We start from the raw sequence: 15412 nt of genomic DNA on the forward strand, positions 1-15412 counted from the left end.
TTCTAATGGTTGTCAATTTCATCTTTATATAGCCTATATCATAGCTGTCTCTATATCTTCCCCTTTATTGATATGATATGCTACATTGATTTAGCATTATCCTATAATGTAGACTCATTTTTGATATCCGACAGAAAGGATTTGAAGCTAAGACTAGGTGTTTTGGGGGGGAAAGGAGAAATGTGATTTGCTTATGTCTGAGAGAGATGGCTGCAGACGGATTTGATTGATGGTCCTTTTAGGTGGGTGGGTGTGCGTGTGAGAGTTTGCTAATTCTCTCTATGTCCATTCAGAAAGTTTCCTAAAATAGGCCTAACCTGTCTGGACTTAAATCTCTTTAATCAAAACTCCGACCTTGTGGGGGTCCAGAGAAACTGTACATGCCAGTGATGCTTATCATTAAATAAACAACGTTCTAGTATGCCTAATAGCCCGGCTATAACCACTTGATCAAGGCTATAACCACTTGATCAAGGCTATAACCACTTGATCAAAAGTTGCAATTTCAGTAATATAATAATGAAGATGTTGATTTGAGGAGGGGAAAAGATGGCAACTATATATAGGCTAGATATATTATAGATAGGGCTACAGTGGATTGATGCATAATTACTACTGGAGTGCATAGTTGCCATGGTGTTTACATCAAATACAACATGTCCCCCCCCAAAAAAACGGAATAGGCAGTTGCCAGCAGTAGGCCTACCATGTAAAAGGAAGACAGCTTCGTTTGAACCTAAAATATATAAAAAGTAGAATTGAAATTCTGAGTAGACCCTCCCGCGGTTGAGAGGCTTACGGAATTATAATAGCCTGCCGATGAACAATATAGCTCAATACTATTTTTAACCTAAGATAGACCAGAGCCTGTCATGGGCAGAACAAGCAAGGTGGGCAGAGCCAAGCAAGAGCTAGCGAGATCCTATTGGCACATTCTAGCATTTATTTGCATATTTACGTAAGGGAACGCCTAATCTGGGAAGTGAGTGTGGGCAATAACTAAATTCGCCCTTGCACTCCTTCTAAACTATGCCATTTTTTTTATTTGGCAAAGGGTAAAGTCTGCAAAACATATTCTACTCTGTTACAGATTCTAGCTTTGGAAACAGAAAACTGCATTGAGATCAAATGTTTAATCAAGGAGAAAATTTGCTGAATGTCGGCCAAAATCAATCTCGCCCCCTCTTCCCCCACTGCCGGCCACTGGGATTCCTTTCATCACCATATTTAGTAGTGAGTGGAAACGCCAACCGGATGCTTCACATTTATACAACCGGTGAAATATCTCTGAGAGGCTGACTCTTGTCAGAGATCGCATTTATTTTGGGAGATTGTATAATATTACCTTTTCATTCAAGACAGGATAAATATATTGTTTCAGGTGATAATAAAACATGTTTTGTTAAGTTACTTCTTCCTCAACTTGTTTTTCCAACTTTATAGCAAGTCAAGCTAGCTTGCACAGCAGAGCAGCTAGCTAGCTAGCTAAAAAGCTAGGTTAGCTTGAAGATACCACTAGTAGCTAGCGACCTCCACCTAATAAAAATCATTTTTTTTAAAGTCCTTACCATCACAATAAACTTAAATCGGAGGCAACAGTCATATAATCTAATTGGCTTAAAAGCCAATGTGTATTATTTAACATTACTATTAAAATAGTACTCACTTATAGGAATCGGTAATTGTTTGCAAGGTGCTAGCTATCACATAAAGTCATCGCCAAAAACCAAATGTTTGTCTTCTTCTGTGGTTTGCTAACTTCCTGTTCTTCTACGGACTCTGGCTGGACTGAAGACGACGCAATGTTTGGAAAATGTCAAAGTATCCGTCTGGCAACGAAGTCTTCAACCACAAGGGGGCATTGCAATTCCACTGCGTTGTGGACATCCCTATTGAAATAGATGACATCCGGTGCAACGTAACTGAGTGCTTATGAGTAATGTGACACCTCATGTCAACCAGATGCATCAAGCTCTTTGCGTTACGGCGGAAGTCATTCATTGTCAATGCAGCAGTCCGCAATGCTACGTTGGGGATGTTACACTAGGCTGCTGCGCTGTGTTCTGTGTACCTGCATGCATTCAATCTTTTTAACTGCGTGTTGCTTTACCGTGCGGTGGTACAAACGGAAGTACACACACATACCTCAACTAGCTAGCTTTTAGCTAGTTGAAAAGCGAAGCACACGTGCATCAAGTACGAAAAATGCGGGCTAGACATCCAGCAAAACAAAACGCATATGCATCTGGTGGACATCGGGCGTGAACGAGGCTTCCGATGCTCAATGGTAGGCAACAGCATAAGACACAGGGGTCACGCAGACGTTAGCCAGGCGGTGGTATCACGACAAGTCAGTCAGACATTCAATGGTAGGCGACAGTAGCTCATTCGGCTCTTTTCACCCACAATACTCACCGCCCCCTCTGCAGCTGCAGCAATAGAGTGCCAGCCTCTCTCCCTCGCTCAGCAGTGCTTAAAAAAAACACATGTATTTCGAATATCCGGACATCCAAACAAAAATGTAAGATACTATTCGAATAGTGAAACTCCCATCCCTAGACAAAATCAACTCAAATTGGATTTAAACGGAGATGTTTCTCATGTCCATGGCTCCATGATGGATATCAAACATGCACTCTGTATGGTACGTGTATGTTGCACTATATTCTCTTATAACGCAGTTTTACTCACTTCCTCTTTCATAGGAGCCTACTGCGTAATTTCAACTTCAATTCATACACTTGTGCTCTACTTTACTAGTGGCACCTTCAAAACGTGGAACAATAAACACAAATCTTAATATCAATCAATAAAATAGGTCTACTGTGTTAAACATGACATATTTAGTGTTCAAAATTGGTATGTATTATAAACAATAGCATTCTTGAGGATGTTGAAGTATGTCAGGTGAAACGAAGGTGATGGGTAGTCAGATGGAAGCAATGTGGGCTATGAAAAAGAAGAAGAATCATTGTAACAATGCTGCAACATCACTGTAACATTGTAATATTAGTGGGATCTTAGGCCTGCAACAATGGAAGATGGTCATGGTCCCCTATTGCCCATTGTATTTTCATGTATACTTTTTATATTTTGTTAACCTCACTGTAAGTCAGTCATGGATACTTAAGGATAGATGGAAATGTACAGAATGGTTACATGGAGGAAAGTGTGGGAGATCGTGCTTTTTCAATTTCAGGCGAGGGGAGGGTTTAGTATTTTTTTTTTTAAATCTAGTCCAGGGGAGGGTCATGTAATTTGTAATTGATGAAATTTCAATATTTCTCAGTGTTTTAGAATTAGTTGCTTATTAGGCTAAATATCAATGTGTGCCAGATGCCGCCCCTCATCTCTGATTCTCCGCTGGGCACGCAATATCAAGTGCGCCTATAGGCTATTTAGTGTGGTCTCAATCAAAATGATCCATAGCCTATAGGCTATGAAGTGCATGCTCAGAGACACAAAGAGCAAAGTTAGATTTCTAAAATAGCTGCTGGTATGGTGTAAATACAACTAGGCTGCATTACACACTGCAATGGATATTCCAACCCTGAGCCCATGCCTGCTCTGCTCTTGCTGATCAGAAACTGCCTAACCAATGTCTGTGCTGTGTAGGGCTACGGTGGCAGTTCAGGAAGTGAGTCAAAGGCTTCTTCTGAAAATAATAATTTATTAGGCCTAGTCCAAAAAATGCACTTGCTCGTGGACTAGCCTATAACCTACATGTATGTTATGTTCAGTTTGAGGAGAGCGCAGAGATGAGAAGGAGAACCTGAGGTCAACTTTGATAGCTTGCTACTACTATAATTAATTTGTATTAAAAACAACATGTGTCTTGCCCATGATGGTTGAAATGAATTATGCCTACTGGAATGAATTTGCCTACTTTCAGCACCATGAGCTGTCCATTTCCAATTGATTGTGTCACAGCTGCTGCTTCAAGTTTCTTGAATCTGGTTTATTGTGAGGTCAACAACTCTGATAAACACATCTTCATTTTAATTAGACTTCACAAACAACGAGAGGGCTTTGTGTTGGAGCCTATTTCTTCCTATTTCAGAAATAAGTAGTAGGCCTACTTGTTTGACAGACGAAATTAGGCTATAGGCTGCTATATCCAGGTAGGCCACATTTTTTGAAGTATCATGCTCAGATTCCTAATGACTTCTCAGATTGAATTACTTGCAAACAGGGTCAGCTTCGTTGCAAACAAGTCACACTTACTTGGCATTGGCGAAATATGATAAGATGAACACGGGCCTATCTTTCTGTCCATTCTTAGCCTGTTAACAAAAGATTCAGCTAATACGTAAAATGACGTAGCATCGCATGTAATGTTTATTAAAGCATTTTTTCTCGAACCTGCAAATAAAATCATAGATTCATGCAATGCTTTTACTATAAAGGAGATCTTTCCATCCTTATTATTGTCCACGGTGGTCTGCGAACCCACAACCTTCAGTTCCGCAGTCTTGTGTGCTAGCAAAATTCCTGCACTGCCATGTAATGCTTACAGGATGAAGAACAGTTTCTAAAACTGCATTTCTAAGGCTCTGGTCTGTCCAAGAATTGAGGGTAACGGTAGATATGTTCTCTACTATCCACTTACTTTGTATAGAAGGGGTCACTTGTTTTTTTTTTTCAATCGTTCGGGGACGGTTTAGGTTATATACATTTTGCTGAAGGGAGTGCCATCCATTTTCATTTCAGAGAGGTCCGATTTTCTCCATGTAACCCTTATTGTAAATAACGTTCACTCCCGTAGTCAGCCATAATGACAAAGTAATGACATGTTTCCTATAACACCTTTCTGTGTCTATGTAGGCTACACTAACGCAACCGCATCAGCTCACTCAGCCATGCTGGAACACCCCATTTCTGTCAACACGGGAGAAAATGAAAACCCGGCTCCTACATATGCACGCCCCGGCTCCTACACATGCATGCGCACCCACCACTCATACAATTAAGAGCAGGCACGGCTGGCTGGTACCGTTGTCTCGCGCTCCCTCCTATTTCCAAATAGCATGACATGCACACCGCTGGACTATGACATTCAGGATCCACCATATGCGGCGCGCTATTCAGGAACATGCGCAGCATGCATCACACGTTCCCCATATTGATCCCCCAAAAGACAAACTGAGCCTAAATCGATAGGTCATTTACAAATAGTCGTTATGTTTGACCATTAAAATCCACGGTAGGCTAATTACACGTGCAAATATAGTCGGGAGTAGTTATTCTGGACACATGTTTAATTTCACATAAATCCCCAGCTGTTGTTAGAGGATATTCCTTACATAGACTGCCGATTGACCATGCGGCTTTGCCCTGTCTAGATATAGGTCCAGTATTTTACAGCATAGGCGCACATTTTTAAAAAGCCTTGATGTCATGCCCAACACTGAGCACTGAAGAGAGGACAAATAAATGCGATGCAAGTTGAAGTCAATAACATTACATTATCTTTTGTCTGCGTATTGGCGATGTTTTAATGTTGACTATAATCTAAATATTAACTTCGCCTATTAAACATCCTTTCTTCACTGTTTCCAAAAGATCAATCCCTCATTTCACCCCCCAAAAATACCTACAGTGCAATTAGCTCGGCTACATATTCTTTCCCTTTTGCAGGTGTGGCAACCGGGGCGAAATCGTTCAAATTGAGCCAGAACATTCATTGTCAGTGCATAAAATACCCTAGTCTATACAATAATAATAGGCTACATGCAGGTAAGTCAAAAGTCTACTTACTCCATGTTTCACCACCGTCCCGTTTCACCAACTCTGCTGTGTTCGACTGAAATGTGTATTTTGCCTTTAATGTCAAGAAGAGTAGTCTTCCTCCGTAGCCCACTACCATCAATTTCGGTCTACGGACCCCCTCCCCTTCATTCAGAGCTGCAAAGTCGAGAAATCGGCAGTCCCTCCCCTGTAGCTGGCTTTCGTGGGGAGCAACGCGCTTACAGCAAATTTGCCAAAAGACTACCCTTTAAATCAGGGCCCAAATAATGATTTGCCTTTGCTAATGGGTTCAAAATAACTTCTATATTTTCCAAATCCGTGCTCCCACCATTCCCTGTTTTAGGATGATTTCTTTTGTTCAATTTCTGAGCTCATACCGCGCAATGCTGTATCATCTGTTCGCAGCGCCCGCGAGTTAGGTGAGGCGTTACGCCCCCACATGGATAGAAAATAAGAAAATAGTGTAGGCATAGAATCGATATAGCTCTGCTAGAATTCTCACACTGGACAGGACACGTCAAGGAATGTATTATTTAGGAGACTCATGTTATTTAATGAGACTAATAGGGTCTTAACTTCTATAAGCAATATGTTCATGCTCACTGCAGATACCTAAGTCTGGGTATCAGTCTTTTTAGCTATTCCACTCCTTGAATGTAATAGTTGAACTGAGATGGCAACCAGGCTAGCATATACCTTTTCCATAGCCTAATATTGGCTCCATGACAATTGTTAAACATACATTATGCAACCAACTGTACAATGTGTATCCTAGGCTACATACCTGTTAGCCTAAAGCATTTAAAGTAGGCCCCAACAGCAAACTAAGGAATTGTACCATCATTGAGTGGGCTATTAAGAGCTTTTCTCCCTCAGTGTAAAATGCACTCAAAATAACATTTGATTTGAGTAGTTAGTGCATTATAGAGAGTTATGTGTGCTGCCTTAAGCCACAACTACAGTACCAGTCAAAAGTTTGGACACATCTAATCATTCAAAAGTATTTTATTAATTATTTTTACATTGTAGAATAATAGTGAAGACATCAAAACTATGAAATAACACATATGGAATCATGTATAAACCAAAAAAGTGTTAAACAAATCAACATACAGTGGCAAGAAAAGGTATGTGAATCCTTTGGAATGACCTGGACTTCTGCATAAATTGGTCATAAAATGTGATTTGATCTTCATCTAAGTCACACCAATAGACAAACACAGTCTGCTTAAACTAATAACACACAAACACTTATACATTTTCATGTCTTTATTGAACACACTGTGTAAACATTCACAGAGAAGGGTGGAAAAGTATGTGAACCCTTGGATTTAATTGGTTTAAACTGGTTGACCCTCCTTTGGCAGCAATAACTTCAACCAAACGTTTTCTGTATTTGCGGATTAGACCTGCACAACGGTCAGGAGAACATTTGTACCATTCCTCTTAACAAAACTGTTTCAGTTCAGCAATATTATTGGGATGTCTGGTGTGAACCGCTTTCTTGAGGTCATGTCACAGCATCTCAATCGGGTTGAGGTCAGGACTCTGGCCACTCCAGAATGTGTCTTTTCTTCTGTTGAAGCCATTCTGTTGTTAGTTTACTTCTGTGTTTTGGGTTGTTGTCCTATTGCATCACCCAACTTCTGTTGAGCTTCAATTGGCGGTCAGATAGCCTTACTTTCTCCTGCAAAATGTCTGGATAAACTTGGAAATTCATTTTTCCATCGATGTTAGCATCGATGATTCCGTCGATGATAGTCCATTGAGAATAAGAGCACCTCCTCCCAGCTGCCCACTGCACTGAGGCTAGGAAACACTGTCACCACCGATAAATCCAAGATAATCGAGAATTTCAATAAGCATTTCTCTACGGCTGTCCTTGCATTCCACCTGGCTACCCCTAACCCGGTCAACAGCCCTGCACACCCCACAGCAACTCGCACAAGCCTCCCCCATTTCTTCTTCACCCAAATCCAGATAGCTGATGTTCTGAAAGAGCTGCAAAATCTGGACCCCTACAAATCAGCTGGGCTAAACAATCTGGACCCTCTCTTTCTAAATTGATCTGCCGCAATTGTTGCAACCCCTATTACTAGCCTGTTCAACCTCTCTTTCATATCGTATGAGATCCCCAAAGATTGGAAAGCTGCCACGGTCATACCCCTCTTCAAAGGAGGAGACACTCTAGACCCAAACTGTTACAGACCTGTATCTATCCTACCCTGCCTTTCTAAGGTCTTCGAAAGCCAAGTTAACAAACAGATCACCGACCATTTCGAATCCCACCATACCTTTTCCGCTATGCAATCTGGTTTCCGAGCTGGTCATGGGTGCACCTCAGCAACGCTCAAGGTCCTAAACGATATCATAATCACCATCGATAAAAGACAATACTGTGCAGCCGTATTCATCGATCTGGCCAAGGCTTTTGACTCTGTCAATCACCACATTCTTATTGGCAGACTCAACAGCCTTGGTTTCTCAAATGACTGCCTCGCCTGGTTCACCAACTACTTCGCAGATAGAGTTCAGTGTGTCAAATCGGAGGGCCTGTTGTCCGGACCTCTGGCAGTCTCTATGGGGCTGCCACAGGGTTCAATTCTCGGGCTGACTCTTTTCTCTGCATACATCAATGATGTCGCTCTTACGGCTGGTGATTCTCTGATCCATCTCTACGCAGACGACACCATTCTGTATACTTCTGGCCCTTCTTTGGACACTGCGTTAACTAACCTCCAGACAAGCTTCAATGCCATACAACTCTCCTTCCGTGGCCTCCAACTGCTCATAAATGCAGGTAAAACCAAATGCATGCTCTTCAACCGATCGCTGCCCGCACCTGCCCGCCCGCATAGCATCACTACTCTGGATGGTTTTGACTAAGAATATGTGGACAACTACAAATACCTAGGTGTCTGGTTAGACTGTAAACTCTCCTTCCAGACTCACATCAAACATCTCCAATCCAAAATTAAATCTAGAATCGGCTTCCTATTTCGCAACAATGCATCCTTCACTCATGCTGCCAAACATACCCTCGTAAAACTGACTATCCTACCGATCCTCGACTTCAGCGATGTCATTTACAAAATAGCCTTCAACACTCTACTCAGCAAATTGGATGCAGTCTTTCACAGTGCCATCCGTTTCGTCACCAAAGCCCCATATACTACCCACCACTGCGACCTGTATGCTCTCATTGGCTGGCCCTCGCTTCATATTCGTTGCCAAACCCACTGGCTCCAGGTCATCTATAAGTCCTTGCTAGGTAAAGCCCCGCCTTATCTCAGCGCACTGGTCACCATAGAAGCACCCACCCATAGCACGCGCTCCAGCAGGTATATTTCACTGGTCACCCCCAAAGCCAATTCCCCCTTTGGCCGCCTTTCCTTCCAGTTTTCTACTGCCAATGACTGGAACGAATTGCAAAAATCACTGAAGCTGGAGACTCATATCTCCCTCACTAACTTTAAGCATCAGCTATCAGAGCAGCTCACAGATCATTGCACCTGTACATAGCCCATCTGTAAATAGCCCATCCAACTACCTCATCCCCATATTGTTATTTATTTTATTTATATTTTACTGGCCAAGATAAAGCAAAGCAGTGCAACACAAACAACAACACAGAGTTACACATGGAATAAACAAACATACAGTCAATAACACAATAGAAAAAAGTCTATATACAGTGTGTGCAAATGAGGTAAGATAAGGGAGGTAAGGCAATACATAGACCATAGTGGCGAAATAATTACAATTTAGCAATTAAACACTAGAGTGATAGATGTGCAGAAGATGAGTGTGCAAGTAGAGATACTGGGGTGCAGATGAGAAAGAAAAAAAACACGGCATCTTCCGTGGTGTCCTCCCATGAACACCATTCTTGTTTAGTGTTTTACGTATCATAGACTCGTCAACAGAGATGTAGGCATGTTCCAGAGATGTCTGTAAGTCTTTAGCTGACACTGTAGGATTCTTCTTAACCTCATTGAGCATTCTGCGCTGTGCTCTTGCAGTCATCTTTGCAGGACGGCCACTCCTAGGGAGAGTAGCAACAGCGCTGAACTTTCTCAATTTATAGACAATTTGTCTTACTGTGGACTGATGAACATCAAGGCTTTTAGAGATACTTTTGTAACCCCTTCCAGCTTTATGCAAGTCAACAATTCTTGATCTTGAGATCTCTTTTTTGCTCGAGGCATGGTTCACATCAGGCAATGCTTCTTGTGAATAGCAAACTCAAATTTTGTGAGTGTTTTTTATAGGGCAGGGCAGCTCTAACCAACATCTCCAATCTCGTCTCAAAGATTGTACTCCAGGTTAGCTGACTCCTGACTCCAATTAGCTTTTGGAGAAGTCATTAGCCTAGGGGTTCACATACTTTTCCCAACCTACACTGTGAACGTTTAAATGATGTATTCAATATAGAAAAGAAAAATACAAGAATTTGTGTGTTATTAGTTTAAGCACACTGTGTTTGTCTGTTGTTGTGACTTAGATGAAGATAAGATCTAATTGTATGACCAATTTATGCAGAAATCCAGATAATTCTGAAGGGTTCACAACCTTTTTCTTGCCCCTGTATGTGTTCTATTTGAGATTCTTCAAAGCCACCCTTTGCCTTCATGATAAATAAGAATGTTTTCTTAACTGACTTGCCTGGTTAAATATAGGTTAAATAAAAAAATAAAAAGCTTTGCAAACTCTTGGTATTCTCTCAACCAGCTTCATGAGGAATGCTTTTCCAACAGTCTTGAAGGAGTTCCCACATATGCTGAGCACTTGTTGGCTGCTTTTCCTCCACTCTGCGATCCAACTCATCCCAAATCATCTCAATTGGGTTGAGGTCGGATGATTGTTGTCATCTGATGCAGCACTCCATCACTCTCCGTTGTCAAATAGCCCTTACACAGCCTGGAGGTGTGTTTTGGGTCATTGTCCTGGTGAAAAACAAATGACAGTCCCACTAAGTGCAAACCAGATGGGATGGCGTATCGCTGCAGAATGCTGTGGTAGCCATGCTGGTTAAGTGTGCCTGGAATTCTAAATAAATCACAGACCAGCAATCACCAGTAAAGCACCCCCACACCATCACACCTCCTCCTCCATGCTTCACGGTGGGAACCACATATGCGGATATCATCCGATCACCTACTCTGCGTCTCACAAAGACACAGTGGTTGGAACCAAAAATCTAAAATTTGGACTCATCAGACCAAAGGACAGATTTCCACCGGTCTATTGTCTATTGCTAATTTTTCTTGGTCCAAGCAAGTCTCTTCTTCTTATTGGTGTCCTTAAGTAGTAGTTTATTTGCATCAATTCAACCATGAAGGCCTGATACACGCAGTCTCCTCTGAACAGTTGATGTTGAGATGTGTCTGTTACTTGAACTCTGTGAAGCATTTATTTGGGCTGCAATTTCTGAGGCTGGTAACTCTAATGAACTTATCCTCTGCAGCAGAGGTAACTCTGGGTCTTCCTTTCCTGTGGCGGTCCTCATGAGAGCCAGTTTCATCGTAGTGCTTGATTGTTTTTGCGACTGCACTTGAAGAAACTTTCAAAGTTCCTGAAATGTTCCTGATTGACTGACCTTCATGTCTTAAAGTAATGATGGACTGTCATTTCTCTTTGCTTATTTGATCTGTTCTTGCCACAATATGGACTTGGTCTTTTAGGAAATAAATCTTCTGAATACCACCCTTACCTTGTCATAACACAACTGATTGGCTCAAACACATTAAGAAGGAAAGAAATTCCACAAATTAACTTTTAACAAGGCACACCTGTTAATTGAAATGCATTCCAGGTGACTGAAGCTGGTTGAGAGAATGCCAAGAGTGTGCAAAGCTATGATCTAGGCAAAGGGTGGCCACTTTGAAGAATCTCAAATATAAAATATATTTTGATTTGTTTAACACTTTTTTGGTTACTGCATGATTCCATGTATTTTTTTAAATTAAGGCTCTGTCGCAGCCGGCTGCGACAGAGCCTGGGCGCGAACCCAGAGACTCTGGACTCTGCGCCACCCGTAGTAGAAAATAGTAAAAAGAAAGAAAAACCATTGAATGAGTAGGTGTGTCTGTCACGCCCTGACCTTAGAGAGCCTTTTTATGTCTCTATTTGGTTTGGTCAGGGTGTGATTTGGGGTGGGCATTCTATGTTTTGTTTTCTATGATTTTGTGTTTCTATGTTTTGGCCGGGTATGGTTCTCAATCAGGGACAGCTGTCTATCGTTGTCTCTGATTGGGAACCATACTTAGGTAGCCCTTTTTCCCTCCTTTCTTTGTGGGTAGTTGTCTTTGTTTGTGGCACTATAGCCCTTAAGCTTCACGGTCGTTTTTGTATGGTTTATTGTTTTTGTTGGCGTCATTCCAAAATAAAAGTAATGTACGCTCACCTCGCTGCACCTTGGTCCGCTTCTTCCAGCATCGGCCGTGACAGTGTCCAAACTTTTGACTTGTACTGTACATTAAAATGTGGCCTTGGTCTACATGCACTGCTAAAAGATGATCTGTTCCATAACCGCAAATGAGTTGCCACAATGAGGACATTCAAGTTTTTGTTCTCTAATCTAATAATCATGGGGAACCACCATGAACACAGTCAAATTGTTGCTGTGGTAAAACAGATACATTGCAAACTTTCTGAAGGACTTTGGACATAGACATTATTAGCTCCAGACAAGAGGTTTCCAAACATTGTTCCATCAACTTCCACAGACCAATGGTGATCTGCCAGATACAGGGGTCTAAGTCTGTGTAACCGCTTTCAATTACTTTCACTGCAATTAAATTAGCTAGAGTCCGTGTCTATCATTGAAACTAAAGTCTCTAAATATGACCATTGCTGTTTTATGACAGTGCCCACATTTGGCCAACCATTGCTATTGTTTATGGTGCAACATTTTGTGACACTGATTTCAGCGATTGAAGAATCGATAACTGGACTCCAGCATACTGTGTGTGTCCAGTAGCAGAAATAGGTCACTTTTTACGTACCCTGCCAATGGTCACACATGTGGAATGATTGCTCGGCTAAATCAATGTGGGGTGGAATTGGTTTGAAGCCATTAAGGAGGTCAGTGCTGTTTTAGGTCATTATTTACAATAGCACCCACTATTAAAGGGATAGTTCCCTCAAACTGTATTTTAGTACTTTGTTCATTGGCCCACTGTTATTAGATAGTTTAGTAGTTTTGGAGTAAACTATCCCTTTAATAGAGGTTTCTCTCAAATGATCAATAAAGAGATATTTGGAGGGGCAGAATTAAGAATCACAAATTCTTATTATCTGGTGTAATATGGTCTATTAATGTTGAAGCGTGATGTTAAATGTAGGCCTATTAGTAATTCAATATTTACTAGTAAATTATCTGAAATGTCAGCTAGTGAGAAATGGTTGTCTTTTTTACGTATAGATGCATAATCACAAACAAACAAAGATATCTCTTGAAACAATGAAATATATGAAATATATTTACTCCAGTTAAATTATGACTGCATCATCCACTACATTTCATTGGAAATACTTGTGAAATAAGGAAAATAAACACAAAGTCTGATTTCACTCAGCTTCATTCAATTTCCCAAATTCAATTTTCAGACATGATGTGCATCATGTCCCACATTGAGGTTACACTGGTTCTTCCAGGCTCTCACAGGATTAGACATCATCCTCTCTTCTCTACTGCAATACTGTACTGACTGTACTGCATTGACCATCAATCAACCAAGACATTCCATTTAGTGGAGGAATCTGCCACCTACTGTAGACTTGTAGCACCATCTACATTTCTGTCTCCTGTAGAGTTATATACACTGAGGAGAAAAAAGATTAGGAACACCTTCCTCATATGGAGCTGCACACGCTTTCCCCCTCAGAACAGCCTCAATTTGTAAGGGCATGGACTCTACAAGATGTCGAAAGCGTTCCACAGGGATGCTGGCGCCCATGTTGACTCCAATGCTTCCAACAGTTGTGTCGATTTGTCTGGATGTCCTTTGGGTGGTGGACCATTCTTGATACACACGGGAAACACCCAGCAACACAAGAAAAACCCAGCAGCGTTGCAGTTCTTGACACAAACCGGTGCGCCTGGCACCTACTACCATACCCCGTTCAAAGGCACTTCAATCTTTTGTCTTGCCCATTCACCCTCTGAATGGCACACATACACAATCCATGTATTAATTGTCTCAAGGCTTACAAATCCTTCTTTAACCTGTCTCCTCCCCTTCATCTACACTGATTGAAGTGGATTTAACAAGTCAAATCAATAAAGGATCATAGCTTTCACCTGGTCAGTCTATGTCACGGATAGAGCAGGTGTTTTTAATGTTTTAGACACTCAGCGTACAGTATAGGGTGTGCACATTTTTGTACCACCCCAACTCTAACACACCCAGTTCTATTAATTAGCTGCTCCTAAGGACCTTGATTAGCTGAATTAGGTGTGTTAGTGCAGGGCTGGAACAAACGCCTTTTCAGTAGTAGGGTTGGCCTAATGATATTTTGATATTCAGTTAGTATATTGACTTCACCTACTGTGCCTCCAGGTGGCGTAAGAGCCCAACTCCTGCTATGTGGAAACATCTTACTGTAATACAGACTTGCACACAGACACTGTCTTAAAATTATTGTTACCCAAGCATGAACCACAAACAGGAGCATGCTCTCGCTTTAGAGGTAGAAATTATCCTTATACTTCAAATTGAAGGAGTATGTCAGATAGTTAGTGGTAAAATCCTTCAAAGAAAAGACATACCTTATCTATAGAATCTGTGAGCGGATCCTTTTCAACCAGCACTGTTGTAAAGCACTAATAGCCATGTTACTAATAAATCAGCAGTGCTCGTTTTGTTTAGTCTCCCAAATATATACACCAATATACACACTGGTATGGTATCCATTCGCCCAGCAGCCTCATCTGTTGTTGTAATGCAGCTCTGTGCTGTGAGGATAGCCCTGTCTTTAATAGTCTACTGCAGTGGTTCTCAATCCTGGACCTGGGGGAGCACATTTTTGTTTTTGCACTAGCACTACACACCTGATTCAAATCATCAAATCCTGATGATGAGTTGATGATTTGAATCAGGTGTGTAGTGCTAGGGCAAAACCAAAAATGTGCACCCCTTTGGGTCCCCTAGACCAGGATAGAGAATCACTGGTCTACTGCAGTGGTAAGCTACTGCCTGCTACATGCTGCATCCACCAAACACCGCAACACCAATGATCCCATCAAAGGATGGGGCAGAAAGCGGCTTTACATGCTGTGGTGACTGTCTGGCTGGTCACTGGGGCCAGCACATACAGAGGATCAGACACAGGGCTGGCCCCAGACGTAAGAGACATAGGAGATCGCTTAGGGACAATTTTTTTCTCAACTTCCTGTTGAGAGTTAAATAGTAGAATACACAAGGCGCAATTTCGAAATGAACAACCAGGAGTTTTTCTCTTGTTATGTCAGTCACTGACGGTCACTCAATTAACCCATGTCATCTGAAAATGTTTACACTGAACAAAAATATAAATCTAACATCCATATTCCAGAATGGGGTCATAATATTACAAACTAAAATATAAATGCAACATGTAATATGTTCGTGCCATTTTTCACGAGCTGAAATAAAATATCCCAGAGATGTTCCATACGCAC

General features: G+C 41.5%; 1 protein-coding gene across 6 annotated transcripts in view; it reads right to left on the reverse strand.

Moving 5' to 3' along the window:
- LOC139540820 (paralemmin-1-like) overlaps window positions 1-6178 on the reverse strand; it is a 73506-nt gene extending 67328 nt beyond the window's left edge. For 2 of the 6 annotated variants that reach the window (XM_071344805.1, XM_071344806.1), the window contains exon 1: window positions 5758-6177. In XM_071344805.1, coding sequence (XP_071200906.1) covers window positions 5758-5762 — 5 coding nt within the window. In that variant the 5' untranslated portion in view covers window positions 5763-6177. Of the gene's footprint in view, window positions 1-2415; window positions 2467-4609; window positions 5010-5757 lie in introns of those variants that run through there. The other 4 variants (XM_071344802.1, XM_071344807.1, XM_071344804.1 and 1 more) reach the window with 4 other exon arrangements.
- Between the last annotated feature and the right edge of the window lie 9234 nt (window positions 6179-15412).

The sequence above is a fragment of the Salvelinus alpinus genome, chromosome 16 (genome assembly GCF_045679555.1).
Source record: "Salvelinus alpinus chromosome 16, SLU_Salpinus.1, whole genome shotgun sequence".
Lineage (NCBI taxonomy): Eukaryota > Metazoa > Chordata > Actinopteri > Salmoniformes > Salmonidae > Salvelinus > Salvelinus alpinus.